At 48.7% G+C, this 27,821-nt stretch overlaps 1 protein-coding gene across 5 annotated transcripts in view; it reads left to right on the top strand.

The window, feature by feature from the left end:
- The window catches only part of LOC135903402 (neprilysin-1-like), a 553,033-nt gene that overhangs the window by 412,213 nt on the left and 112,999 nt on the right, over nt 1–27,821 (top strand). The window contains exon 19 of one of the 5 annotated variants that reach the window (XM_065433720.1): nt 26,080–27,206. The exons of the other annotated variants lie outside the window; for them this stretch is intronic. Coding sequence (XP_065289792.1) covers nt 26,080–26,244 — 165 coding nt within the window. The 3' untranslated portion in view covers nt 26,245–27,206. Of the gene's footprint in view, nt 1–26,079; nt 27,207–27,821 lie in introns of those variants that run through there. 5 annotated transcript variants of the gene reach the window in all.

The following is a 27,821-nucleotide window of genomic DNA, read 5'->3' as shown; positions in this document are numbered from 1 at the left end:
CCGCAGTGTTTGCAACTCATGGCCTCAATGCTATCGTGCCATCTCTTCAGAATGTAAGGGTTGCAGATCACCCCCGCTTGGAGTTGCCTCCATGTTATCTCTTCCTGCTTACTTAGTTTCTTATGCGCCTCTGGCAGTGTTTTCCTTCCCATTCTATAATAATCGAGAATTTCGCTGTAAGTGTTTATACCTTCCTCTTTTTGTAGGGGCTCCCTGGCTATAGAGGCTGCATTGGTGGACCGGTAAATAAGCTCTCGGGCCAATGCATGCGCTTTCTCATTGCCGGGCAAGCCTTCGTGGGCAGGAGTCCATATAAGGTTCACTAATTCTTCTGGAATTGGTCCTTTCTCCAATATGTTGAGCGCCTCTTTGGAGATTCTCCCTGCGTCCAGTGCATGGACTCCCGAAGTGATGGGAGATGCTTGTGTCTTGGCGGAGGCACACATAGCTGCTCGAGCTTCCCGATGAGGCATGTGGGTCGGCGCTGTAGCCTTTATCGTGGCTATGCGCCTCTCAGCCTGCCACAACTTGCATGTAGGGGCGTCGGCAGCGTGTTTCCCTTCACAGTGGAAGCACTTTGGCTTGGCTGTGCACTGGTGATCCCTCGCATGCTGACCGCCACAGCGCAGGCACCGCTCCGGCCATTTGCACGCCGATGTCGCGTGGCCATAGCGCCCACACCGCCGGCACTGCAAGGGCCGAGGCCGCGACGGTCGCACATCAAAAGGCAACCGGAACAGGAGGATGCGGACCGGTGGGCTCGGGGCGGCAAAGCGCGGGGTCAGGGTGCGACCGCTCCGCTTGACCCCAGTCACCGGCACGACTGAGGTCACTGCCGCCAACAGTGCCTCGTCGGAGAAGTCACCGTCGACGCCATGTACCGTGCCCGTGCTCTGGGAACGGTCTGCAGGGAGACGAGCAGCGACAGCGATCCCGGCCAGCTCGGTCGTAGCCAGCAGGAACTGTAGCCGCGCGGGTATTGCGGCGTCAGTCGCCACAATGTTCTTTTTCGTATTCACGCGCACCTCCTCGACTCCAGGCAGCGCGGAAAGCGCTTGCGCGATGGCGAGGCGAGATGTTCGGCGAAACGAAGCTGCCGTGGATGCCGGCTTAAAGAGGACCGTGCCAGCGACGCTGGGTGCAGACGCGCCAGCCCCTTTGGTCCCAGCAGCAGCCGGAACTGTCGGTAGGTAGGAAGCAGCGTCGGCAGCGGGCATTGGTGCCGCAGCGGGTCCCGGGAGGTGGGCGGCAGGACCGACTCTAGCAGCGATCCCCTCTCGTGTTGATGCAAGCAGGCGGCGTTTTTGCTTGCGTGAGATCACATTTGTGAAGATCTCTTCACCGTGGAGCTCCGTGGCACGTGGGCTGCTCTGGTTCTGCGTTTTGTTGGCCGTGCTGTCGTGTGAATGCTCTGCAGAGTCCGCCGTCTGCATCACGGCATTTCCGCACACGGGCGTCACAGGAGGGGGCGACGATTCGTCAGAACCTGTCACCGCTAGCTTGCGCGGGGCTTCATCGTCGCTGCAGGACTCGCTCGGGCGCGAGCGCTTGCCCGAGGACGAGGTGTCCATCGCGTTGTTATCGTCATCCGCATCCGGGAGTGGAGCGCTCGATAGCTCGCTGATTTCCGCAGCTGAGTAAGCGCTAACGGTAGCACTCACGATGGCGGCGGTAGTTTCGGAGTTCGGCAGAAGAGTGTTCGGCTTCTCACATGGTGCGAGAACCGACGCAGCAGCGGGTGGGACCAGCGAGGCAACGTCTACACCGGCGTCCGCGGCCGCGTTGTGAGAGGGCGTCCGGTAGTGAAGCTTGACCCTCGGTCGTGGCTGGCGTCCCTCGTGCCCCGGTGTCGTAAGCCATCGACGCAGCTAGAGCAGACTGCGGCATCGCCCCGGTAATCGCGATGGTAGCGGGTGATCCGCGTGAACGCTTCGGCCAGTTGGCGGCCGCACAGAGCCGCCGTGCAACGCTCACCGAGCGCATGTTACGCGATGAACGCGTACCGGACCGCCGTGTTCCTTCAGCAGTTGATACCGGCGGGGTGGACGTGTCCGGCTCCATCGCCGTGACCGATGGGGTGGCACTATGCGCTAGCGTCGATCGTAAGCAACAGTTCGTGCATACAGAAAGGAATACTATAAGAGCGGACACTCCCATAGAGCCCATCGGCCGAATTGACTGCAGCGCACCAAGCCGTGGGTGTTAAAACCTGAAGCACACTTCCGGTTTCGGTTTAGTGCGCGCGCGTTTTGAATACTGCTGGTGCGCTTCACGCCGGCTCCGTTTTTTTTTTTTTTTGCTTTTGCAGCAAATATTTATTTATATATTCATTGTTTATTTATTAAATATTTATTCGCAAATCATTTTAAGTAAAATTGATTGCGAACGATCTTCACAAGCCTCCATTGAATATGTGGCACGTGCAATTTCATAAAGACGCAAGACACCTTGTGAAATTAGGAAAAATTAACGTTTATTTTGTTCTTTGTAAACGCTCGTCGCGGGTTTTTTGCGCATTCATCCAACGTTGTGGCACCAGGTAAGCAGCAGTAGTTTCCGCAGGAAGCTCCGCCAGACGACGGGAGCTGAAAAAATTACAAGCGTTATTTTATTATTAACATGCAAGAATAATGCCTGTAGAGGCGAAGCGTGCGAAACTGGTGAGTGGGCGGCATCACAAACAAAAGCAGTTCGTATTTACACACACGGCGTCGAAAATACCCCGCTCATCCCAAGCAATACCGTACATACCACATCATCATCATCAGCCTGGTTACGCGCACTGCAGGGCAAAGGCCTCTCCCATATTCCTCCAACAACCCCGGTCATGTACTAATTGTGGCCATGCCGTCCCTGCACACTTCTTTATCTCATACGCCCACCTAACTTTCTGCCGCCCCCTGCTACGCTTCCCTTCCCTTGGAATCCAGTCCGTAACCCTTAATGACCATCGGTTATCTTCCCTCCTCATTGCATGTCCTGCCCATGCCCATTTCTTTTTCTTGATTTCAGCTAAGATGTCATTAACTCGCGTTTGTTCCCTCACCCAATCTGCTCTTTTCTTATCCCTTAACGTTACACCTATCATTCTTCTTTCCATAGCTCGTTGCGTCGTCCTCAATTTGAGTAGAACCCTTTTCGTAAGCCTCCAGGTTTCTGCCCCGTAGGTGAGTACTGGTAAGACACAGCTATTATACACTTTTCTCTTAAGGGATAATGGCAACCTGCTGTTCATGATCTGAGAATGCCTGCCAAACGCACCCCAGCCCATTCTTATTCTTCTGATTATTTCCGTCTCATGATCCGGATCCGCAGTCACTACCTACCCTATAGGGAGTAGATGTATTCCCTTACGACTTCCAGTGCCTCGCTGCCTATTGTAAATTGCTGTTCTCTTCCGAGACTGTAAAACATTACTTTAGTTTTCTGCAGATTAATTTTTAGACCCACTCTTCTGCTCTGCCTCTCGAGGTCAGTGGGCATGCATTGTAGTTGGTCCCCTGAGTTACTAAGCAAGGCAATATCATCAGTGAATCGCAAGTTCTCCATTCTACATTATTCTCCATTAACGTTCATCCCCATTTCTTCCCAATCCAGGTCTCTGAATACCTCCTGTAAACACGCATACATACATACATACATACCATACGTACATACCACAAACACATTCTAATTCCAAGCATTCCCCTCTTCCCGATACTTATTTCCTGTACTTTAATAGCACGAATGCTCGGGCAACGGCGCGTTTCGCGAACTTGGCTACAACCGATATAGTACGCTACGAATACACAGAGGTGGCCACAACACAGGCTCTCAACCAGAGCATGCTGGAAGCTCGCAGAATTCCTTCTACTCGCACTCAAGACAAAATGCGTGGGTGCCGTTCAGAAGATATAATTTTCGAGTTACCAGTTCCTGGCGTTTGACCTCCTTGGCTTATCTCTTGTGCGTTCTGCAGGCGCAAGCAACGCACTCTCGTGTTATCACTCTTGATGATTGCTCGTCGCGTTTTCGACAAGCGTGGGTACCGAAAGAAGGCTTAAATTGTTGCGCGGACATAAAAATTGCCACAAACGTGTCGCAGTAAGATTCAGTACGCGCCAAACTAACTTTGTCACCACGGCCGAGCTGCTTTTCGCTGCGTCACAACAGGCGCGGCGAGCGGGCCTCATAACATAAAGGTATCGAAAATAATTTTCAACAATGTTGGGCGTCAGAGAAAGAAAAGCGCCATGAACTTGTCAGTGCATTAAAGCGCGAAACCGCGCGTCACGGCCGAGCTGATTTTCGCTAACCGAGTCACAGCGCCAGGCGCGCCCACTGCGCTCGAAAGGTAGCCGAAGATGTAATGAAATTAGTTTAAATAATGTTGGCAGTCAGAGAAAGCGCCAAAACTTGTCGCAGTAAAATTCAGAACACGCGAAACTGCGTCACAGCACCCTGTGCGACTAGCGTGCCCCAAAACTACCGAAATTAGTTAAAATAATATTGGGGCTTATAGGAAGCGTCGCAAACATCTCCCAGTACGATTCTTTAATTCAAATTAACTGCTCCACAACGGCCACGCTGTTTTTCGTTAACTGCGTCACAAGTCTAGCCTAGGTACCGGGCAGTAAGCCTAATTGCTTGAAGTGCGTCGCAGACTGTCGAACAAAGTTTCTCACCTTGCCGTAGTCCAATGGTGCAGTGCTGCCATGCCGAAGTTCCGAAAGAACGCAATAATTTGCCGGGAGGCCACCAAACCAGGCTAAATCCCAAAGTAGAAAAACAGGCAGACGGGTGCCCGAACAGTCCAACGCTCAGATGCGCGGCCGGTCTCTCTCGCTTCGGCGGTCTGTCTGACGAATCATAGAATCAAGACCAAGTTTAGAGAAGGGAAACTGTACCTTTGGCAGTGGTTCGAAAATAAGCAGCGGCAGCGCATGGAACTTACCTAGGTGGACGCCAGATAACGCTGCTAAAACAGGAAGCGGAAATGCGCATTTTTTTTAGAGCATTATCCAATATGGTCGCTTTTCGCCCGTCGTGTACAGCCGCGGCCACGTCTGTGTAGAGCGCGCGAGCAGACGACCTTGCTCTGCGGGGCGACACTGTGCGGCAGTTGCGGGATCTGACGCACTGTGCCCAGGAGCATGCGTGGCCTAATATACATGCAGAACTGCATTGCACGAGTGGCAACGTTGAAACGGGCAGTCGTTTAACCGAATGTGTACGCTTCCTCAGGGCGCTCTTGGTATCGCCATGCCAAAAGATTACGCGTTTCAGCTGATAACACGCGCCCGACTCTATCGCTCTTTGGGACATTTTGCGCCCCATAATAGCAATTGCGCGTCGCTCATCCGCTGTGAGTCGGGGAGCTATTGCGAATAAATTCTGCGAAAAGGTTTGACTTCTATGTCTAATATAGGTAGCACGCATGTGATGTTGTCATTTCATTGGCCAATAACATTATCTGGGATTGGTGAAGCAATAGTTTTTCACATCAAGCGCCCTAACAGAATCGCACACGCTATCACTCACGTGCGCAATTCCCTTGTCATAGCGCGTAGTAAGATGGCGCCCTCGGGTAATGCGCACAACCGGCAAAACACGTGCGCTTGCCAACATAATTTCTGGTTTAAAGCAGCGTGCGCCGACCTGCACGTCTATTAGGCCGCGCATGCTCATGGGCACAGTGCGTCAGATCCCGCAACTGCCGCATGGTGGCGCCCCGCAGAGCAAGGCCGTCTGCTCGCGCGCTCTACACAGACGTGGCCGCGGCTGTACGTTTGTATCCGGTCGTACGCGCCGTATTCGCCCCTCCGGCTATGCGGTATGCCTCGATACCTCGGCTGCCGCGCAGCCGGTGCGTTCTAATTGCCAGGAGACCAAAGAGCCTCTACTGACGCCCATACAAACAAGCCACAAGTGAGTGAACAGAACGTGCGACTTTATTGGCAGAAGACAAGCAGTAGAGTACATTCTCGTGCAATGGTCGAAATAAAATGTGTGTGTCGAGATACGCTGGAATCTTCGACGCGAGCTCGTAAACGGCTCGCCGTTGTCGTCGCACATGGCGGTCTAATAACGAGCGACAACCAGCGGCGCAAGCAGATTGGACAGAGTGTCCCGCCTGTTTGCAGCGGCAGTCGCCGTTAAAGATGAGCAACTTGCATTGCGAAGCAATCGGGTGAACCAGGCATCTGCTGCCGCAGCCAACACAGCGACATGGACTACTCGGCATTTTAGGCTTAATTCCTTTCCAACCTGCACGTTACTTTTCTTTCGCGGGCCGCTAATGTGTGGCTCGCACTTGGTGTCCCACATTGTATCAATATTGTCACGAGAGGTAATATGGACAAGTCGCTTTCGTGGGCATCACCTTCATCAGCCACTTTTGCTGGCCTTTGCACCCAACTTCACACACGTCGAACCATGTAAGGACGTATGCCGGTCTCCGTTCGTGCTTAATCGCGGCCGAGAAAGGCAACAGGCACAATTTGCCCATGGCTGCAGCAGGGAAGGCTGAACGGGGAGCACGAATCACGGTGTGTAAATTGGGAGTCCATGTCGCTGTGCAGATTGCAGGAGCAAATGCTTACTTCGAGAGACTGCTTTCCAGTGCAACTGACCAGGCCGCCACATCCAATAAGTATAACACGGCGACCGTAACCAAGTGAGATAACAGCAAAAATAAACGACAATCATTCACCACGTGGTGTTCAGACAATACATTATACATTGGCTACGAACCATATGACAACAGTGAGCATTCACATACACAGGTCTCTTAGGATACATTCAGCCGCCTACTTACAGGCATAATGCTTGCTTTCGTCGCATGTGGTGGTCTGGTAACGAACGACAACCAACAGCAGAAACAGATTGGACAGCGTGTCCCACCTGTATGCAGCGACAGTTGCCATTAAAGATGAGCAACTTGCATTGCGAACCAATCGGGTGACGCAGGCATCTGCTGCTGCAGCCTACACAGCGACATGGACTACCTGGCATTTTAGAATTGACTCCTTTCCAACCTGCCCGCTTATCTTCTTTCGAGGGCCGCTAATGTGTGGCTCACACTTCGTGTCCCACTTTGTCTCAATATGGACAAGTCACTTTCGTGGGCCTTTCCACCCAACTTCATACACGTCGGACCATGTAAGCACGTGTGCAAGTCTCCATTCGTGCTTTATCGCAGCTGGGAAAGGCCAATTTATTCATGGCTGCAGCAGGAAAGGCTGAACGGGGAGCACGATTCACGGTATGTGTAAACTGTCGCTGTGTGGACTGGAGTAGCAAATGCTTACTTCGAGAGACTGCTTCCCAATGCAACTGACCAAGCCGCCATATTCGAAAAACATAACACAGCGACCGTAACCAAGTGAGATAACAGCAATCAATTACCGCATGAGGTTCAGACAATACATTATACATTGGCTACGAACCATATGGCAACAGTGAGCATTCACATAGGATACATTCAGCCGCCTACTTACAGGCATAATGTTTGCCTTCGTCGCATGTGGTGGTCTTGTAACGAGCGACAACCAGCAGCAGAAACACATTGGACAGAGTGTCCCACCTGTTTGAACCGACAGTTGCAGTGGAAGATGAGCAACTTCCATTGCAAACAATCAGGTGACGCAGGCATCTGCTGCCGCAACCAACACAGCGACATGGACTACCCGGCATTTTAGCGTTAACTACTTTCCAACCTGCACGCTTATTTTCTTTCGAGGGCCGCTAATGTGTGGCTCACACTTGGTGTCCCACTTTGTCTCAATATGGACAAGTCGTTTTCGTGGGCATCACCTTCGGCAGTCATTGTTGTGGGCCTTTCCACCCATACATCAACTTCCTACATTTCGAACCATGTGAGCACATATGCTAGTCTCTGTTTTGAGCAAATCATGGCCGAGGTAGGCCACAAGCACAATTTGTCCATGGCTGCAGCAGGAAAAAACGAACGGGGAGCACCAATTACGATGTGTGTATACTGGGAGTCTGTGTCGCTGTGCGGACTGCAGGAGCAAATGCTTACCAATGCAACTGACCAGGCCCCCACATCCGAGAAACGTAACACTGCTACCACAACCAAGTGGGGCAGGAAAACCAGATTCTGCAATCACTTCAGTGTAGCTTGCACAAAGACTCAGGCTATCGAGGAAGAAGAGCAATCATCAAGGAGACTAGGAATATGGAAAATGAGAAAGCTTGCATTCAAGAGAGAAGCCACTCTGCTCTGCAAGCATTGAAGGCTAAAAACATCAAAAAAAGTAAAATGGCGCATAGCACACGGTGCGTAGGTTAATGCAAGATACATGTCGATGCTGTATCAGCTATTTCAAGAGAGGAATTGCGCATCACAACATACACTAGAAGGTACTACTACAGATATGTTAGGCTACTACACAGTGACTAGTATTAAGTATCAGCGAAGAATCGGTTGATGTTTTGTTTGGATGAGGATGAATGATCTCTAACGAGAATGGGCAATGAAAAAGCTTGCATTTATAGAAGAAAAATTACACTTGGCACAAATCGAATTGACATGGCCAGGAAGCTGATTAAGGGCAAACTGACGGAACATTTTTGGCCAGCGTCGTCCGTGCTTGATCAGAAGTTGCAGGTGCATCTGTAGACGAAGAATTTCTATAAAGACTTTTTGAGTTACCTGGATGACTCAGCCAATTTGTCCGTGCTGGCGGAATGGTGGCTGAAGCTCTTTTCAGTCTTGACACAGTGCTCTGCAGACTTGATATCTCATGCAAATTTTTCTGCGTGCGCTTCTTTGTTCGTGGTGTAAAAGCCTTGCAAATTCGGCTCCAGCCCGTTTTTGTTGGTGTGGATAGGTGCTCCTGTGATGACCAAGATATGCTTGGCATGGACTCTGTTGAGGCAGAACAGTGACACATGAGATACAGCACAGATTAGCCGAACTGATGTGTGTTTTCTTTTATGTTCGAACCAATTATACTGAACCATAAACATGAACAAACATTCATTTCTGCTGCAAACGAATGATATACATCTCAAGACTAGCAAGCCAATACAGCATTTATCAGGCATATTTATTTCTGAACCACATGTTGTTTACCTTGTAGTAGCAGCCAATGTCCACACAATGGCCTTGTTGTAGCAGGCAGCAGCTTCTGTTTAGTGTGTGGAGTGCGTTGCTTTATACTGGTGCCATCCTCATTACTGCATGTCTGGAATGGAAATTTTGACAATCAGAAATTGAGAAAGCACAATTTTGCAATTTGAAATGCAAAAAAGTGTGACATATGTATTGTTATGGTATGCGACTACAGAACACATGCAAATGTACCCTGTCTCTTCTAGGGTGCTTAAGCAGCACGTTAAATAAATATTCCTATTGTCCATCAATTTATGTCTGCCTAACTATACAATGCAAGCAAACAGCTTAATTGTTATTAAGATCACAAATGAGAACATTTGTGCGTTCATTTATACACTGGAAGAGATCACACTTCTGGTTCCACAAGCAAATGCATGAAAGTCATGAAGCTATTAGAACTGATGCATTATTTTTCTGCACGAACGTGATGCACTGCTTCACTACTGCAAAAATAAATGTCCTACGGTAAACCAAACTGAAAAGCAAGAACATTTGGAACCAAGAAATACGAAATATGAGTGAATTATCACGCTTGCAACTGTTTAATACATTAAATTCTGTACTTTCACATCATTTTACCAAAGGATTATTAAGAAGTTGCCGGCGGACTCGAAAAAAAGTTTTATATGTATATTGTTAAGGCTACCCAGTCACCTATGGCCACGGTTACAATAAGATGAAAAATGAGACGCGCGTTCCGATATCGCTCTTTCTTTCCGGATTGTGTGTGTATAACTACAGCCTCGCAAGTAACGGTTTATTTAGGAAACAACACCGACTACCATATGTTGTGCGGGATCTAGTTCGTTAACTTGTCTCCGCCTGTAAGTTAATTAGACGAACATTATATAACGATTCAAGCAGCGGTGTTAAACGACTCACCGTTATTGCCGTTGTCAGCCGCATCAGAATCCAGCTCCCGTTCCGATGCAGACGTGTTCCGAATGGCTCACGACCGATACCCAACTTTCAGGTTTACATGTCCGCTTGCAAACACGTCACTTCACCCCAGGTTAAATAACGCGAGACATCGAAGCGCAATAAACTAGTTTTAGCAAAAAAGAAGCAACCAGTCTGAGTGCACGAACGAATGAATCCGTGCCGCCATACACTCGAAAATACCGGTAAAAATTTTAAATCCAGGCTAGAGGTCACGTGAAAGATCGACGATGCTGAATGCTATTTGCGTTTATAGTGACAAAGAAACAATAAACTTACTTACAATGAGTACAATATCTAATTAGCAATGAATATTTCGCCCTCTTTTTCATGTAATAAACGTGCTTCGGTAGTTGTAGGAGAAAGTTTGCAAAAAAAAAAATTGCGCTTATACGGCGCCTCTAGCGGAATAGGTTCAAACTAACGTAAGCATCCCGAAGTGATTCGACTATGCTGGTTTTGTTAGCAGCAGCGCACGGTCGATTTTTTCGCCCTCTGTGGCCATTTGTTGAACTTGAGAGTGTGCGGGGCCTGGACCATAGAGTTTCTCATTACATTACCTAGAGGGAAATCTGGCGCTGCTGCGCTGTGGTATGCATGGGAATGCCGGTATATTGTGGATTCGGATTGGCATCGTTCTCGTAGAGACAGGACACCTTGAAGATGTGCTTGGCAAGTACCGTTCCGTCTGTCACAATGATTAATTTTCCACTAAAACAGCACGTGAAAAGCTGTTTTAGCTTTATTATTACGCGAAAACATATTTTGTTTAACTATGAGAACTTGTTATTGTGTGTACAACTACATGTTACGTAAAAGGTATCAGCGGGCCGCTAAAGTTGGAGGACAGACGACAAGGTTTGCGCTCGCTTTGAAACAGTTGGTCGTCTGCTCTTGCTTTTCTTCGCTTGGTCACGCATCGCGGGTGAGTAAAGATGTAATATGCGTGAATGGAAACATTTTATGAAGATTTTACTTTGAGAACGCGTTATTTGCGTAGCCATATCCACGTTTTACACGAAGCCTCTTACAACACCAGCCAACACGAGCCTCGCAGACACATATACCGTCATTCCCATGACGGCACGGTGCCCCCTTAAGAAACTCCCATAGACGGTGGCGCCAGATTACCCTCTAAGTGTTATAGTGAGAAACTCTATGGCCTGGACGAATGATGCAAACATCTGGCTCGTCATTCGCCGGTTCGCCTGTCGCTAGGCAACGGAAGTACGCCGCAAAGTTTAGTTTAATTTATACGCAGATATTTTTAATTATTCCGGGAAAGAATTAAAAAAAATAAAACAATTTCTGTTAATCTCATTTCACATTCTTCTTTTTTTCGACGCTCGCGGCCCCAATTCGTCGGTGTTAATACTATAGCGTGACGTTGTTTCCAATTTTCGCCGAGCGTCCGCTCTTGTTCTGTCCCTTTCTCTATGGTTCGCGTGTGGTCGACTGTTCCACTAGTTGGCAGCTCGAAGGGTGCGGTGGAAACACCGCGCACAGAGGGAGCGCGGACGCGTCGCGAAGAGGGACGTGAAACAGCCGAGCACGTTCCGGCGTGACCTCTTCCAACGGTGATTCAGACAAGGGTCCACATGCGTGCGCTCTCCTGTGGCGCGTGAGGCACGGGGGTCAGGCGAGGGAGGAGGGGCGTTCTTCTCCGGCGGCTGCTACAGTGGCTCGATGCATAGAGTTTCCTACAAAAATTACTACTGGGAACTCTGGCTCTGCAGTCGTTGTCCTACCATGGGAATGATGGGAAGTACATGGATTTGTCTGATCTTCGTGCTTATGGATTCAAACGTTCTTGTGGCTTTGTATATTACGCTATATAAATCTTATTGTCGTATATGTCAGCGCAATCTTTATTCTTCGAAGTGCAGAAGACGCCGGGAACGCGTACAATTGCTATTAATTGCTACGATTGAGCTTGTCTATGTGCCCAAATCGAAACGCACCAAGCGTCTCAAAGCACTGGCATGCCCTCGATAAATTCATAAGTGCGTTTCATTCGCTTGTCGATACATGCATCTGTGGCTTAATGGTTTCAATATCAGGCTCCTGTACTAGAGTCCCTGTGTTCGAATCCTGCCATCGGGCAATTTTAATGATGTTTATTTAATTATTTATTACGCAATAAACTGTAGAAAATGACGAGTTTACAAAGTCGTAAATCCGTTTGAAGCCAAAAAGGAGGAAGTTTAGGCAAATCCATGTACTTCCCATAATTCCCATGCTGGGACAACCGCTCCCATTGTAGCTCACGTAGACACTAGCGCCAGAGTTCCCTCTAGTAATTTTGTAGCAAACTCTATGGCTCGATGTCCTCCCCGCCTGCCGCTCCGTGCAGAGCAGCGACAACCACGGCGTCTACTACGGCGATGGCGGACGCCGTAGGAACGGCGTGTCTTGAAAGCGGTCCGCGACGTGGCTAAAGTGCGCGCCCGCGCGGGCCTCATCTTCAAAGCGATCTTCAATGTTTGCATAGAGCGCGTAGTGCCGGTAGCCTCGTATACGCTGTGCTTTCGACGTTTCATACGCGTTGAAGCGACAGATGGACGATGGTCAATTAGCTCGCGGCTGCTGCTGCGATTCCTAAGTGCAGCGTTTTCACAGACAGTTTCCACTGTCATGGAGCAATCGATGTGTGTTCCTGTTTACCTGCGCGCGCATGACACCGTGCGGGTTCATTTAGCTAAAACACGTTGACGGGATAGTTGGTTTGAATCCATGATAGAATGTGTAAGCGTGACTGAACAAGGACGTAGAAAGAAGCCGGCACACAAAGACAGCGCTGTCTCCATGTGTTTCCTTCTACGTCCTCGTTGAGTCACGGTTACGTATTCTATCATTGTTAATTTAGTTAGTAAGCGAACGTTTACAAGTTTATACGGCCGATAAAACTGCTATCCTTACTTCCTACAGATATCTACTAATTTGCTACCGTAATCGATGTTTCGCCTTTCCGGCGGAATCGCGAATTTATTTCTGCTCTTTTCGTACGGTTTCGTCATTTGACTTATTCTCGCTGTTTTGTGGCGTTCTTTTCTCTGCGTCTCCATGCTCGGGTCGTTTCATATGCGATCCTTTTTTGAACGGAAATTGTTTCCGCGGTGCATTTCAACCGTCCCAATTTCTGTGCTGAGCGTTCAGCTTTCTACGCGTTGCGTACTCTTCAGCTAAATGGGACACCCTTTCCACACGTTTCCTAGATGTTGCACCCACAGCTTCACAGATTGTGGCATGCTTTTGTAAAACTTCTCTAGACACATACATTCAATAGTCATGTCTCTGCTCTCGTATGCTTCCGCGCTTTTCAACCACTCGACTAGGTTTGCCTTTAAGCCATATGCAAACTCCGGATATGCCTCACTATCCTTCTTGCCAGTGCTTCGAAACCTTTGCCGAAAAGCTCCGGCTGAAAGGCGGTACTTGTTCAAAAGGCTAGCTTTATCCTTCGCATAACTATACACATCTTGGGCACTGAGAGGGGCTTACATGAGCGGCTTCACCCGGCAACATAGGCAGCAACCACTGTGATCATGTAATCGGAGCAAAGTTCATCTCGCAAGTCCTTTCAAAATTTCCTAGGAACAACCCTATCTCGTTCCCAATTTCAGATGGCTTGAACAGCCTGATCATGCGGTATGATTCTGCCTCACTTGATCGTTCCAGAGCCCATTCACTCGGTCGAGAAAACACCAAACGTTTACTTTCAAGGTCATGTTGTAGTTTTCTTAACTTGCGATGTCTCTTGTGTTCTTCTGTCCTGTTCTTTTCTGTCTCTATGTCCCGTTTCTCTCTTTTCCTAAAGAGTTCTAACCCAATTTCAATGTCCTCCTCACTGGCCTGTTCAGATATCAGCTTTAATATTTCAGGTTTTATCATTTCCTTGTGTACTTCTCGGCCCAGTTCCTCACCGACAACCAACAGTTCATCTCTCATCAGTGTCGTCAAATCCATGACTGCTGCTTTACTGCCTTGGTCCTGCTCGCTAAACATAACCAGGCAAACACACTGAAGTGGAAAGTTGGGCGACTGGTATACATTCATGATGGTAACAGCGCGAACAAAATGACCACGGCGTGAAAGGACACAGTAGGAGCGCTGACTCACGACTAAGTTTACTCAGACGCACATCAGGAATATAAGCGACACAAGCGATCACACGGTCAATCGAGGAAAGCTCAACAAGGCCAGGGTGATACAGAGCATCTGTTCCCCTATCGAGCTATCTAGGTAAATTAATTCCTGCTGAGAAAGCGCGATCGAAGGCTCGCTAATGCACCACGCCCCATCTCGCACAATGTGGGCTGCTTCCTCGACTAATCTGGTGGATACATCAGTATGCTTAAACAAATAATTGTCTCTTTGAGGAGAGGCTTACACTTACATTGCCGGCAATGGGAAGACACATGCGCATAATGATTCTTGTCCAAGGACAATTCATGGTCCGTAAGTCTTCCATTGATACGCCGGCCGGTTTGCCCTATGTACACTCTCGCGCACTTGAGAGGGAGAAAGTAAACCACATTGGTAGTGCAGCCCACATATTAACCTGATTCACTTTGCACCATACATTAGAATTACATTCTGCTCCATTTGCTCGCATTTCGACGGCCGGCCAATATGCAATCAATTTTCTAAGAGCCGCAAAGACAACCTGCACCCCATAATGACTTGCAACGTTCTTCAGACAATGGGGCAAGCGCTGTGCATATAGGTATAACTACCACATTCTTCTTCCTGCTTTTTCCTTCGGCCTCCTGCCTCTTCGAATTTTTTACCCATTTACTCGACTTCTCACAACTGCCCACTGTTAAGCTACCCATGTACCCAGAGTTAATTTCCTTTCCCTTTGTCCTCTCGCAGCTTCAATGCTAGTCAAGGAGGGAAGGTGTTGAAGGTCCGAAGTCGGCGCCCCTCGGTGATTCGAGTGCACGGTGGCAGCGCGAAGGAAGAGCCGTTGTCCGATGAAGTGACGCTTTATTCAAACGCCGAAGCGTCTGTCCGGGTCCAAGCCCGAAGCTCCACTTTTCACCACACAACAAAACATGACTTTTTAAGCCCTCAGTTGTACAAAGGATTCGCAAACCAGCCAATCCACACATGCGAGTTCACATCATTGTAACCAATAGCACAACCACTTTCGTGCCGCACATGGCATTGGTGAAAACAGTGGCACTCTTTGGAACACGCCAGGGGATAGGATATCTCAAAGACACGTGCCACCTCCCTCTCCCCTATGTTGGGCTGCGAGTATCGGCCCCTCATGTCTTCCCTCTTTTCACCTGCAACCGGCCGCCATACAAGCTGCCGAGAATGTTCCGTGAAATCGCGGATTATTAACTTCATATCCGCCGGACAGCGGGCTACCCTGCCAGTACTGAGAAATCTGTCTCCCGTGCAGCTGTGTGCCGGTTCGCTTGAAATACAAACACCATAATTGGGACCCGATGGCACTAGCACATAAAAGCAATCCTCGGCCGTAACCGGCTAAGTGGTAAAGCTACCGCCATTTTCACGGGAATCCTTAGCAGTGGCGGTGACCTCAAGCACCCCCCTTCTTTCATCTTCACGCTCGTCTCCCCGAACGCACCCCTTCAGCTCGGGCCTTCTACCCTTTTGTTCCGAGCGGGGTGCAGTTCTAGTGCCTTTTCTACGGTGCAGCCACTAATCCGCTTTCTCTTCACGCGTGAGTGTTGCCCGCGTTCCCTCTTCGCGGAGCCCATATGCGGGCCTCATTTCCGGTTATTGGCCGATACAGCAGGTGTGGGCTCGTCCTACGCTTTGCTGTAGTCGCCTAAACTGGGCCACAAAATAACAGCGAAGTCAAGTCCCTAATCTCAAACTGACTCCCAGCTTCTTCCATCCATCCTAACTACCTGACGTGCGAAGGCATCACCCTATGCATGCCCGCATGTTTTTGCCAGGGCAGCTCGAAGTACGAAGATGCAAATGGTATTTTTAACTACTTTATAATGACCTGAACTGGAAGTTCTACAGGGGCTTGGCCGAACGGGGGAAATATTCCCAAGAAACATCGCCGTCTAAAAAACGTAGTCTAAGGTCAACGTATTTTTGAACATGTACAACCACTCCTCTCTTAATGCCGCAATGACATTGAGGGTATTTAAATAAATATTGTAGTTTATCGTCTTTTGGTTGCTCCGCGGTAAACCTCAAACCCTGACCAAGCTCTTTGAAAATACCTATTATTTAGTGCACCTAGTTGGTATCGTCGTTTCTGTCGATTAGAACCAAAAAAATCATCATTGAACATCTTGATGGCCATCCCACAAAGACGCCGGTCTAATGCCACATCCACCTGCGCCAAAAATAATGCTGCTCAGGACGAGAGCCACTCTGGATCCGGTACAGATACGAGCCTTCTGCATGAAAAGCAGGTCATTTCATCCAATCATTGTCGACGTCAGGTAACATGTCAAAAGTTCAAGGAAACTTTCAACAGTAAAACTCCTGTCACACGTCCTGCCGCACGTCCGCACTTGCGACAGGACGTACGGACGTGCGACATAGCGCACATCCTGTCGTCTTTCATGTCCCTGTCAATCCAGCGCTGTGACATCAATTTATGCAAAGAACCAACTAGCCCCAAAAATCTGCGCTCCTGGATTTCATTTCTAGTACCACGGGCTATTTTTTACATCATCGCGATAATAGCACACCTCCTGTCGTCTTTAAGGTCCCTGTCAATCCAGCGCGATGACTTCAATTCATGCAACCAACGAACTATCCCAAAAATCTGCACTCCTAGTAACACTACATTTTTAGACAAACAGCATTTCATCATTGTGCTCTGTAGTGCATGCCTTGACACTGCACATTAGTTGTTTGTGAGACATAGAAAAAAAATCCTCTACGTCTCTCTAAAAGCGGCACACTTTCATGGATTATTCGACGAGAGTTATTCAACAACGCTTTTAGAATTCAGGATGACCAGGGGATCGACCAGATTAAGCGAGGCAAGGTGGCCTTGTAAATACGTGAAACTTCGCTTTGCCAAGTGTTCCTTTCAGTCACGATGACCTGGAACGGTATCTCCCTGTTTCCGGCTCTTCACAAAGATGAAAACCTTCAACTGTCCCTCTTTCGCTTTCTTATCAGGCTTGTGAAGGCCTTGTAGGCTGAAAGCATCAAGAAGCGCCACTGCCTTTTCGTTCACTTTAACTTCATCGTCTTTCACTTAAGTTCTTACGAATAGCCAAACTTGCCTTTTCCTGGTAAACCCCTTTATGTATCACCATAAAAAAGCATTTATACAGCGACCATTAACCCATTGTTAACTAGATAGCCCACAGTTTTATCCAACGGATGGGCTTTACCGCCTTTAGTTTTAGTCTTGGCGCACACATCAATGTACTCCGACACACACCTTGGCTGACCGCTTTCATCGTCCCTTCTTAATAAAGATCTAGCAAGTCCCACCTTTTCAGCCGGCACCAAACAGGGTTCGAAACAATTTTTGGGACCCAAATCAAGCAATTTCTTGTGGTCTTCCGGTATGTGGCGTAACCAATAAGCTGCACTTGACCTTTTCGCTTCTTTGTAGGCTTCTTTGGAAGCAGGCTCTGTCGCGTTTGATTCCATAGAAACTCCGTGGTTTGATGCGTAGTCCTGCACCACTCCTTGTACATTGCGCCCTACACTTCCGCAGACCCCACTTCACACGAAGTACGAAAGCAATCTTGGGAGAAACGCGCTTGTCGCCACCACTCAAAGCACAAAATCTTCTCTAGTCTCCGGCAATGACCGGACGATGGGCGCAGGAAACTGCCTGCACATCTGTGGAACCGCTTGGTATATGCCACTCTCGCCTTGCCCACCCAAACCGCTATAGTAGACGCGAAAAGCGCCGGGTTATTAAGAAAACTGCGTTCATAAAAAACACGGCCCGATGTACAAAAAATTTACTTTATTAACTCTACCAAGAAGGTGGACGAAATAATGGGCCATTTCAGTGAGCTTGGTCAGGGTTTGAGGTTCACCTGGGAGCAACCAAAACAGGATGAAGTACAATACCTTGACCTTAGACTACATTTTTTAGACGACCATGTCTGTAGGGAATATTTCCCCTGTTCTACCTAGCCCCTGTTGAACTTCACCTCAGGTCATTCTGAAGTAGTCAAGAATGTCATGTGCATCTCCGTAGTTCGAGCTGTCCTGGTAAAAACATGTGGGCATGCATTGGGGGAGGCCTTCGCACGTCAGGTAGTCAGGGTGGAGGAAGCTGGGTGCATCGGTGGCTTAATAACGGGCATCTGAGAGACTAAATGGACGAAACCTGCAGGAGGCCTAAGGAGACCTATGCACACCGCTCGTCCCATGGCCTGAAGAACGTGCAGGTCATTATGGGGTGCACGTTGCCTTTCCGGCTCCTGGAAAATTGAGTGCTATTTGTGCGGCGATAGAAAGGCCAGCAAGTGGAGCAGAATTTAATTGTAATGTAAGGTGCAAAGTGAGTCATGTTACTAAGTATGTAGGCTGCACTACCAATGTGGTGTACTTTTTCCCGCTTCAGCGTGGGCGAGTGTATATAGGGCAAACCAGCCGGTCCATCAGTGTCAGATTTAGGGAGCATGAATTGTCTTTGGACAAGAAATGATTATGCGTTTGTGTCTACCCATTGCCGGCAATGTAAGCGTGAGCCTCTGCTCAGAGAGACAATTTAATTTTAAGTATGCTGATGTATCCACCGGATTAGTCGTGGAAGGAGCCCACATTGAGCGAAAGGGCACGTGGTGCATTAGCCAGCCTTCGATCGCGCTTTCGAAGCAGGAATTATTTACCCAGATAGCTCGATACGGTAGCAGATGCCCTGTAACCACGTGGCTTGCTTGTGCTTTCCTCGATGAACCATGTGATGGCCTGTGTCGCTTATATTTCTGACGTGTCTCAGCAAACTTAGTTGTGAGTCAGCACTCATCCTGTGTCCTTTCACTCCGTCGTCGTTTTTCTCGCGCTGCTAAAATTATGTACGTAAGCACAACCTAACTGACAATCGATAATCCAGCTTCCCTACTGTTCTAAATGAACAACCACAAAATGAGGCCTAAACAGCCGATGCAATAACCAAGCACTAACCGCAGACACAGCACCACGTCACGAAGTACATCTGTAAAAAGAGGTAGCTGGCCCGTGTCGTCGTCCGACTCATCCATGCTAAAGACGTTGTAGAAAGGAGGAGCGTGATGTTATCCAGAACGAGCAGTACCAGGTTTGTTTACAGTATCTGCATGAAGAATGGAGAATACAACATCTCATCAGTCTAGCATGACTGAAGTGAAGCACACCGAAGAGCCGAAATACGTCACCTTAAAAACCCTCTGTCTTCCCTATATTCCTAGGCCAGGGAAACTGTCGTCCGACCTTCGCCCAATCGGGACGTCCAATGTCGTCGAAACACCCACGTTCAGGGCGACGGTTCGCACACTCACTCCCCCACCGTTGTTCACTGCACACACGAAAAGGAGGGGTTTCTCACGTTTGATACAAGCTGGCGTGTCTTGGTTCCTGGGATGACCCCGCAATTATTTGGAGCGTTTATCAGGTGACCGGTGGCTAGTGGCGCAGCCAGAAATGTCGTTGGTGGGGGGGGGGGGGAGCCAGGGGGGAAGGGCTCACGTTGGAGCTCGGCCCGCTCCTTACAGCATTTGTCGAAAGATCAAATACATGAGTAATAACTGCATTGCCATTGCCAAAGATGCTGCAAATGAATTATTTGACGCTACGCACTGTCAAGACAAGTAAAATATGTATATCTTCATTAAAGAATATATTCGTATGTCCCAAAAATTTTGCCATTAACTGATATCAATCCTTCCACGTTTTTTATCTATTTAATAAGTAAAGAAAATATCGCACGAACAGTAGAACTATATCACTTCGAAATCAGCAAAGCAGTGCACGCCGATAATGTGATAAACGTAAAAGCCGTGAAATGGACGAGTTGAGTACAAATATTTTAATGAAACTTTGTCATTCAAGAACATTGTTTACTCTTTACTTACATATGCAACGGCCAGGGAAAAATCTCATTGACGCTGTCCTTCGTTTCAATGTATTGCGCAGGAGCAGCTGTCGCCAGTCGTGTATCGTAATTTCATGGAAATTATAGTCGCAACAAAGATCAAATATAAAAAGAAGGAGTTCTGCAAACTATACATTAGAAATGCGAAGATACAATGGAATACACAAATGTGAGGATAAAGCTTGATAAAGGGCAAAAAAAGTGTCACTAAAAACAAAGTTCACTACGGGTATCCACAAAACCTCGCAACAAGATATTAAAATATACAAGTCTTCAATAGATCTACTGTATACAGTACTCAGTAACTGTATACAGGGTGTCTCAGCTAACTTTAGCCAGAGTTTAAAAATATGCCGATGCACTCTAAGGCGGCGCGACCAAATGCACCTTGCTTGCTTTTGTATGTAGTGTGTCACCTATATTTTTTAATCCTTGCTTAATTAGTTTTTTAGTCAAGTATAATTAACCAACTTCTGAAGTAATGAAGCTAGGAAAAAAATTCCAATTACAAGGTTGCAGAGCGGTTTGCAAAACGTTCGAATAAGCAGTTTCTGTCTTTATACCCAGTAAGTATTAGTGTCTTTCAGCTTACTGATGATGCTCGCGAAATACAGAACACCACGTGAGATGCCCGCTTGCACGCCGTGATTGCACTGCTCCCAAATGTTCCGCGCACAAGCAGCCATAGGCGTGCTGCCGCTTAAAAGGCGATCGGGCAGCAACGTGCGTTGGCTGTGCCATTTACGCCAGTGATGCGCTCCCCTCGCGACAGTTCATTACAGCGATAAGCAAACGCAGTAGTTATCGCTTGTGCTTCCGGAAGCAACAAGTGCGTCATTTCGCGATAGCTGTAAGAAAATTGAACAACCTTAAATAAAGAAAAGCTCAGTTTTCAGAAAGCTGAAAATGGTAGAATAGGAGCATCTTGAATGGCAAGACGCCGTCTTTGACTGAATTTACTTTTATTTTTCATGCGCTTTCCTAGAAAGTGCTCGAAGAGGTCACCTTCTGTAGCGATACAACACTGGGATCTTCTGCGAAGGTTTGCTGTCACTGTCCTGAGCACCGTCGGTGAAATGCTGTGGCAGACTTCAATTCTCCTGCAAGGCTTCTGGAGTCGTCGTTTCCGTCGTATATACGTGATCCTTAATATATCCCCACAAGAAAAAGCCAAGAGGGTTGAGGTCGGGTAACCTTGCCGGCCACAGGACAGGCCCGTTTCTCCCTATTCATTGCTCTGGGAAGGTAACATCAAGCCATGTTCGTGCTTGACTGCAGGTGTGAACTGAGGCCCCGTGACGCTGATACCACATTGTGTCAAGCCAGGCTAGTGGCATGGTGCAGCGAAAGTCTTCGACCTGCTACCGTGAGGAACTGACTTACATACCTATTGCCGGTCAGAGTGTTGTTAAAAAACACTGGGCCAATGACTGCATTGTCGTATAGTCCGCACCAAACGCTAAATGACCACTTATATTGGTGACGGGGTCTTCCTAGCCAGTGGGGATTTCGCTCACTCCATTAGTGTGCGTTGTGAATATTTACTTGGCAATTTCGGGAACAGTTCGCCTCTTCAGTCCAGAGTACCTTGGTGAGAAAGCTGGAATCCTGCTCCTCCTGAATCGAAATCGTATTCGCAAAGTCGAGTCTCTTTTGAGGATCCCCTGAACCCGGGCATTGATGCAACTGCAGATGATAGGCGTGCAGTGCAGCTGTTTTTCAATATCCTACAGGTAGTTGAGTTGGACACACCAAGCTGTGCGCCACGCTGCGCGTGCTAGCGTGTGGATTAGCCGCCTTGAAAGACAAGACGTCGGAGTGAACCACATTATTTATGACTGAAGCTTTCTGCCTCTTTCTTGTGAAGCTTCTGGTTTGCTTCAGCGACTCGCAGGTGTTGAATATTGTCATCCGGCTCGGTCGCGTACCCGGGTGCCAGCTTCGATATATTCTTGCAGCCTGCCGTCTCTATCCGCTTGCAGCTCTCATAAAACAAGGACCATGTCTGCTTTTTCCTCGTTGGAAGAAGGCATCACTGTTGTGTCGGCGATAGCGCGCCTGATAAGCAGACTGCTGTTAGTGCGCATGTGCGCACAAGTACTTATATTGTCTTGCTATGTGCGTGAACGGTTGATTCTAGATGTAACCAGGAGCCCGTAAGCTGCGGGCAATAAACACCGTTTTCTTGTTGATCCCTTGCCTAGTCACCCACTGACATGAGATACTACACTGGCGACGAGGGTGGGATCCGAAGGCCACTGTCAGTTTGGTGAAGAAGGCAAGTCTTTTCAAAGTCAGCCTCTGTTCCAAGTTGGACTTTGAAGAATGCTGATTTTGCTGCTGTCTGTGCATGGATAACAAAGAAGCGACAATGCAGTCGACTGGACAGTTTGGCCAGATGGAGTCATTTGATGTTAACGCAAGTGACTGGACGGCATACAAGGAGAGGTTGACATCTTTTCTGATTGTCAGCAAGGTTCCTGACAGCGACAAGGTGCACGCATTCCTCAGCATCATCGGCCCGCGAACGTATGGGCTGCTGAAGTCGTTGACGGCGCCTGACCTGCCGTCGGCAAAAAGTTTCGAACAGTTGAAGAGCATCTTGGACGCCCACCTGGCCCCAGTGCCGTCCATAATCGGCGAACGAGCCAAGTTTTACCGCAGAACACAGCATGAAGGTGAGCCCCTGCCAGAATATGTTGCCGAACTTCGCAAGTTGTCTCAGACCTGCCAGTTTAGACGAAGCGCTGCGGGATCGTTTCGGGTGCGGACTGCTCCGTGAGGATGTGCAGCGAGTATACCGAGAGCGACACATTGACGTTCTCGAGAGCAGTGGACCGCGCTCTGGCCATGGAAGCAGACCGGAAGAATGTCGCCGAGACTCGAGTCATGGAATCATTGGCCACACAGCTGCACAAAGTTGAAGACGATAGTAGAGAGGCACATGATGATCTGTACGAGGTGCAAGCGAGAGCTGGTAAGCCGCTACTAGTTTGTTACCGCTGCGGTTCCCCGAGCCACACTCATGCAGTATGCCCTCACATTAACGATACCTGTTTTAAGTGTTCGAAGAAAGGACACATTCAAAGAGACGGGTCTCATGACGGGTAATCTCATGACGGGTATAAGAAAAAACTGAGCCTGAAAACGCTAAAACTTGTGACACAGGAGCCGACTATCAGCATTTCCAAACAAGGGGCTGCCAGCCGCGCTCCCATTTTTGTTAAACTAAATATAAATGATGCACCGGTAGAAATGGAACTCGACACGGGAGCTGCAGTGTCAATCATGGCTTTCAAGCAGTTCAAGAAGCGGCTTCCTTCTACCAGCTGCCGATCAACTGACATCACCCTACGCACCTATACCGGAGCACTCGTCCGACATTGTGGCGTCGCGGTTGTCAACGTGCAGCATAGTGGACGGACGGCGCAGCTGCCGCTCTACCTCGTCGATCAAGCAGGACCACCACTGCTAGGACGAGAATGGCTACACACACTACGTCTAGACTGGGACAGTATTTGGGGTCTGAACTACATCTCAAGGTCAGTGTTTGACTCTTCTCGAACGAAGGAAAGGCTCGAAAGCCAAGTACGAAACTCTGTTCAAGGATGAGTTAGGTGCTATCACAGACGAACGGGCCGAGCTGTTTTTCAAACCAGACCACCGGCCGAAGTTCCTAAAAGCAAGGAATGTGCCGTTCGCATTGCAGTCAGCTGTAGAAGCCGAGATAGCAGAATTGGTTGAACTAGGAATTCTCACGCCAGTGAATACAGCGGAGTATGCCACGCCCGCAGTGCCCGTGATAAAGAAAGATGGCAGCATACGCCTATGTGGGGATTATAAGACGACGATAAACCCCTCACTTGACATCACACACTACCCGCTGCCTAAGATAGATGATCTACTGGCAGCGCTGGCCGGGGGGCTACACTTTACGAAGATCGATCTGAACAGGGCATACCAGCAGGTATTCATGGCGGAAGAGTCAAAGAAGTACTTGACATTAAACACGCAGAAAGGCCTGTTTACAGTTAACAGGCTAGCTTTCGTAATTGCGTCAGCGCCAGGTATTTTTCAGAAAAATAATGGACACGATGCTGAAGGGCCTGAGCGGAGTGTGTTGTTATCTCGATGACATTCTAGTCACGGGAAAAACCGCTGAAGAACATTTGATAAACCTAGGAACTCTCCTGAAACGTCTGTCAGAGCGAGGTGTCAGGGTGAAGAAAGAAAAATGTGCGTTTTTTCAAAACGAGCTCTGCTACCTGGGGCATAAAATAAGTGCGGAAGGAATCGCTGCGTCACCGGACAAAATTGAGGCAGTTATTAAGGCTGCTGCACCGACAACAAAGCAGCAACTGCAGTCCTTCCTAGGTGTCAACTATTACGGGAAGTTCGTACCTAATTTGTCAACTGTTGCTAACCCCTTGTACCGGCTTTTGCAGAAGGACACTTCGTGGTGCTGGGACGACCGCTGCCGCGCAGCGTTCGAGCAAATCAAAACAATGTTATCATCACCACAGGTGCTGGCCCATTACGACCCGGATAGACCGTTGAAGCTGGCCTGTGACGCATCGCAGTACGGAGTAGGTGCCGTACTTTCCCACGTTTTCGAGGACGGTAGGTCTCGACCGGTTGCTTTCGCATCGCGCACGTTGTCCGAGTCGGAGAAGAAATACAGCCAGCTTGAAAAAGAGGCATTGGCCATAATTTTTGGCATAAAGAAGTTTCACTACTACATTTATGATCGATCATTCACTCTAATCACGGACCATAAGCCGTTACAGCAAATTTTGGGAGCAACAACTGGGATCCCGCCTATTGCAGCTGCCCGATTACAGCGTTGGGCAGTGACGTTATCGGCGTACAGCTACAACCTTCTCTTTAAGAAGTCAGCCGATAACGCCGAAGCTGATTTTTGCTCCCGGTTGCCGCTTCCCTATGTCAAGGACGAGACGCAAGAAAGCGAAGAAACTTTTTATACATTGCGACTGGCCTCCCTGCCAGTGTCGAGTAAAGAAATCGTGCGTGCCACGCAACGCGACAACGAGCTGGTACAAGTAAAAGAATTCATAAGTACAGGTTGGCCAAGATCTGTCGGTGAAGACAGGCTGAAACATTACGTCACCAGGCGCAATGAATTAACCTTGCATCACGGATGCATATTGCTCGGAACACGAGTAGTCATCCCCGCAAAACTAGAGTGCAGTTTTGGAAGAGTTACACGAGGGTCACCCAGGTATAGTTCGCAGCAAGGCGCTCGCGCGAAGTTATGTCTGGTGGCCGAGTATCGAAGCGGATCTTGAGCGTATGGTTCAATCATGTGCCAAGAACAACGCAGCGCCCCTGGCAAAGCACCACTGCACCCGTGGTCCTGGCCCACAGCGCCGTGGCAACGCATACACATTCATTTTGCAGGACCCTTGCAACAATCTATGTTTCTCATAGTGGTCGATGCCCACTCAAAGTGGCGGGAAGTTTTTGTGATGCAGTCAACTACTACAGAGGCCACAATTCAGTGTTTAAGAGATGTTTTTGCACGTTTCGGTTTGCCGGAGACAATTGTGTCGGATAACGAGCCACAATTCACGTCACAGGACTTCAAACAGTTCGTCCGAGAGATGGGCTGCCGACACGTGCAAACAGCACCCTACAATCCTAGCGCAAATGGGCTCGCGGAACGTTTCGTGCAAACTCTGAAGAATGCGCTGCGAAAGGATGACACGCGCCAACCACTGAAGGTAAAGTTAAAAAAGTTTCTGCTCGCCTATCGGAACACTCCTCACGCTACAACGCACGAGGCGCCGGCCAACTTGTTGGGTCGACGTTTGCGTACGCACCTTGACGTGCTCAAACCTGTGGTGGGGGAGAGGGTGGCTTACGAACAGTTCAAACAGACGGTGAACCAACCATGTCGAGTGCGCGAAGTCACTCTTGGTGATCATGTTCTCGCACGCAATTACAGGGGACAGCCAAAATGGATGCCAGCACTAGTAATGGCCCAGACTGGACCAGTGTCTTTCAAGGTTCGTGTATCAACCCCTTCAGGATGCTCGGAGTGGCGGCGTCACACGAACCAGTTGCTTCAAAGCACGACCGTGCCTGCAGAAAACATCGTTCAAGACGATGAGTTCTCCGTGGGGCCACACAGCGACCTCGGATCGGGACCAGCAGCGGAAAACTCCGTTGAAGGTGATGGGTTCGCCGTGCACGGGGCCACACAGCGACCCCGGATCGGGACAAGCCTTTTCAGTGCCACCAGCTAGTGTTGCTCTCTCACCACCGACGTCGCAGGCTGACACTGCACGGGGTGACGAGGATCGACGCTACCCAATTCGAAATCGTCGACCACCTGATAGGTTCCAAGCAGGAACGTGAACTTTGACAGTTTCATAATAAAAGCGGAGGAAGTGTTGTCCGCGATAGCGCGCCTGATAAGCAGACTGCTGTTAGGGCTCATGTGCGCACAAGTACTTATATTGTCTTGCTATGTGCGTGAACGGTTGATTCTAGATGTAACCAGGAGCCCGTAAGCTGCGGGCAACAAACACCGTTTTCTTGTTGATCCCTTGCCTGGTCACCCACTGACATGACATGAGGTCACCCACTGACAAATCGCTCGCGCTCTAACAGCCGTTGCACGATAGCTTGTTTATCGCTGTCTGGAACTACCACCACCACCACGTCCGTCGCTTTACGCAGCGCAAGCGATTACGGTTGCTAGCTTACATTGAACAGCCAACGCTTGCGTCGCGGCCCTGTCCCTTTTTAAACGGCAGCGAAACCGAAATGACTTTTCGAGCGTGAAAAATACATTCTACACAAAATCCAGGATGATTTCCGGCACCGGGGGTTGTTTTGGTCTGCGGTGCCTGACAGCATGAAAAAAATTTCGGCCCCCCCCTCCCCCCCCTGGCTACGCCCCTGCCTGTGGCAATTACCGCGGTCCGTGAGGGGACGCTTAGAACACCCTTTCCCAGTAGTTTCTTTCTTGCTCAAATTGGTCCGTGAAGACGACAGCGAATCAGTAAACAAGACTCGGTCCTGCAAGGATTGACTGTCGGGCTAGTTGGTTCATTCTCACAGAAATAACAGCGCTTCAAGACTGGATCCAAAGGAGAAACCACATACACACTGCGCTGACTAACAACTGCGTGTTGATTATCTTGTTGAGCCTTTTATACAGAGCAATAAAGGCAGTGTCAACAAGACCATGAAAAAAAAGCGCACCTTGGTCAAAAGGGAAAGAAGGAAAAAAAGGGGAAAGGCCTCGCGCCTAACGCATTCTTGTTACAATGCAGTTTTGCCAAAATGAATTTCTTGGACAGCTTAAGAGACAGGATGGAGACGAAATCAAGATTTAAGCGGTTAATCTCATTAACCTCTAAGATTTCATGGTGCATTCATCAGGGTGTCTCTGTAATGCTTCACTTTGCGACAGCGTAAGCTTACATCCACCCTGCCGACAATGCAAGGCAAGGTTTTCATTGATCGCAAGATTTTTTTTACATTGTTATTATGTTCTTTAAGCCTATCATTCATACAACGTCCTGACGGCCGATATATCGTTTTCCATATTTTAACGGCACCGAATACGCTATCGCTTGTCGGTTTTTGTGCTTGATCATACATTCTCGTTGAGTGCGCGTGTCGGAGTTGACCTTAGTGCATAGGCCAGTTAACTTGCGCGGTACAGATAAAAACAAC

This window comes from Dermacentor albipictus, chromosome 2, assembly GCF_038994185.2.
Source record: "Dermacentor albipictus isolate Rhodes 1998 colony chromosome 2, USDA_Dalb.pri_finalv2, whole genome shotgun sequence".
Taxonomy (NCBI): Eukaryota; Metazoa; Arthropoda; class Arachnida; order Ixodida; family Ixodidae; genus Dermacentor; species Dermacentor albipictus.
Note: the sequence above shows the minus strand (reverse complement) of the source record. Positions and strands in the feature narration are given on the sequence as shown.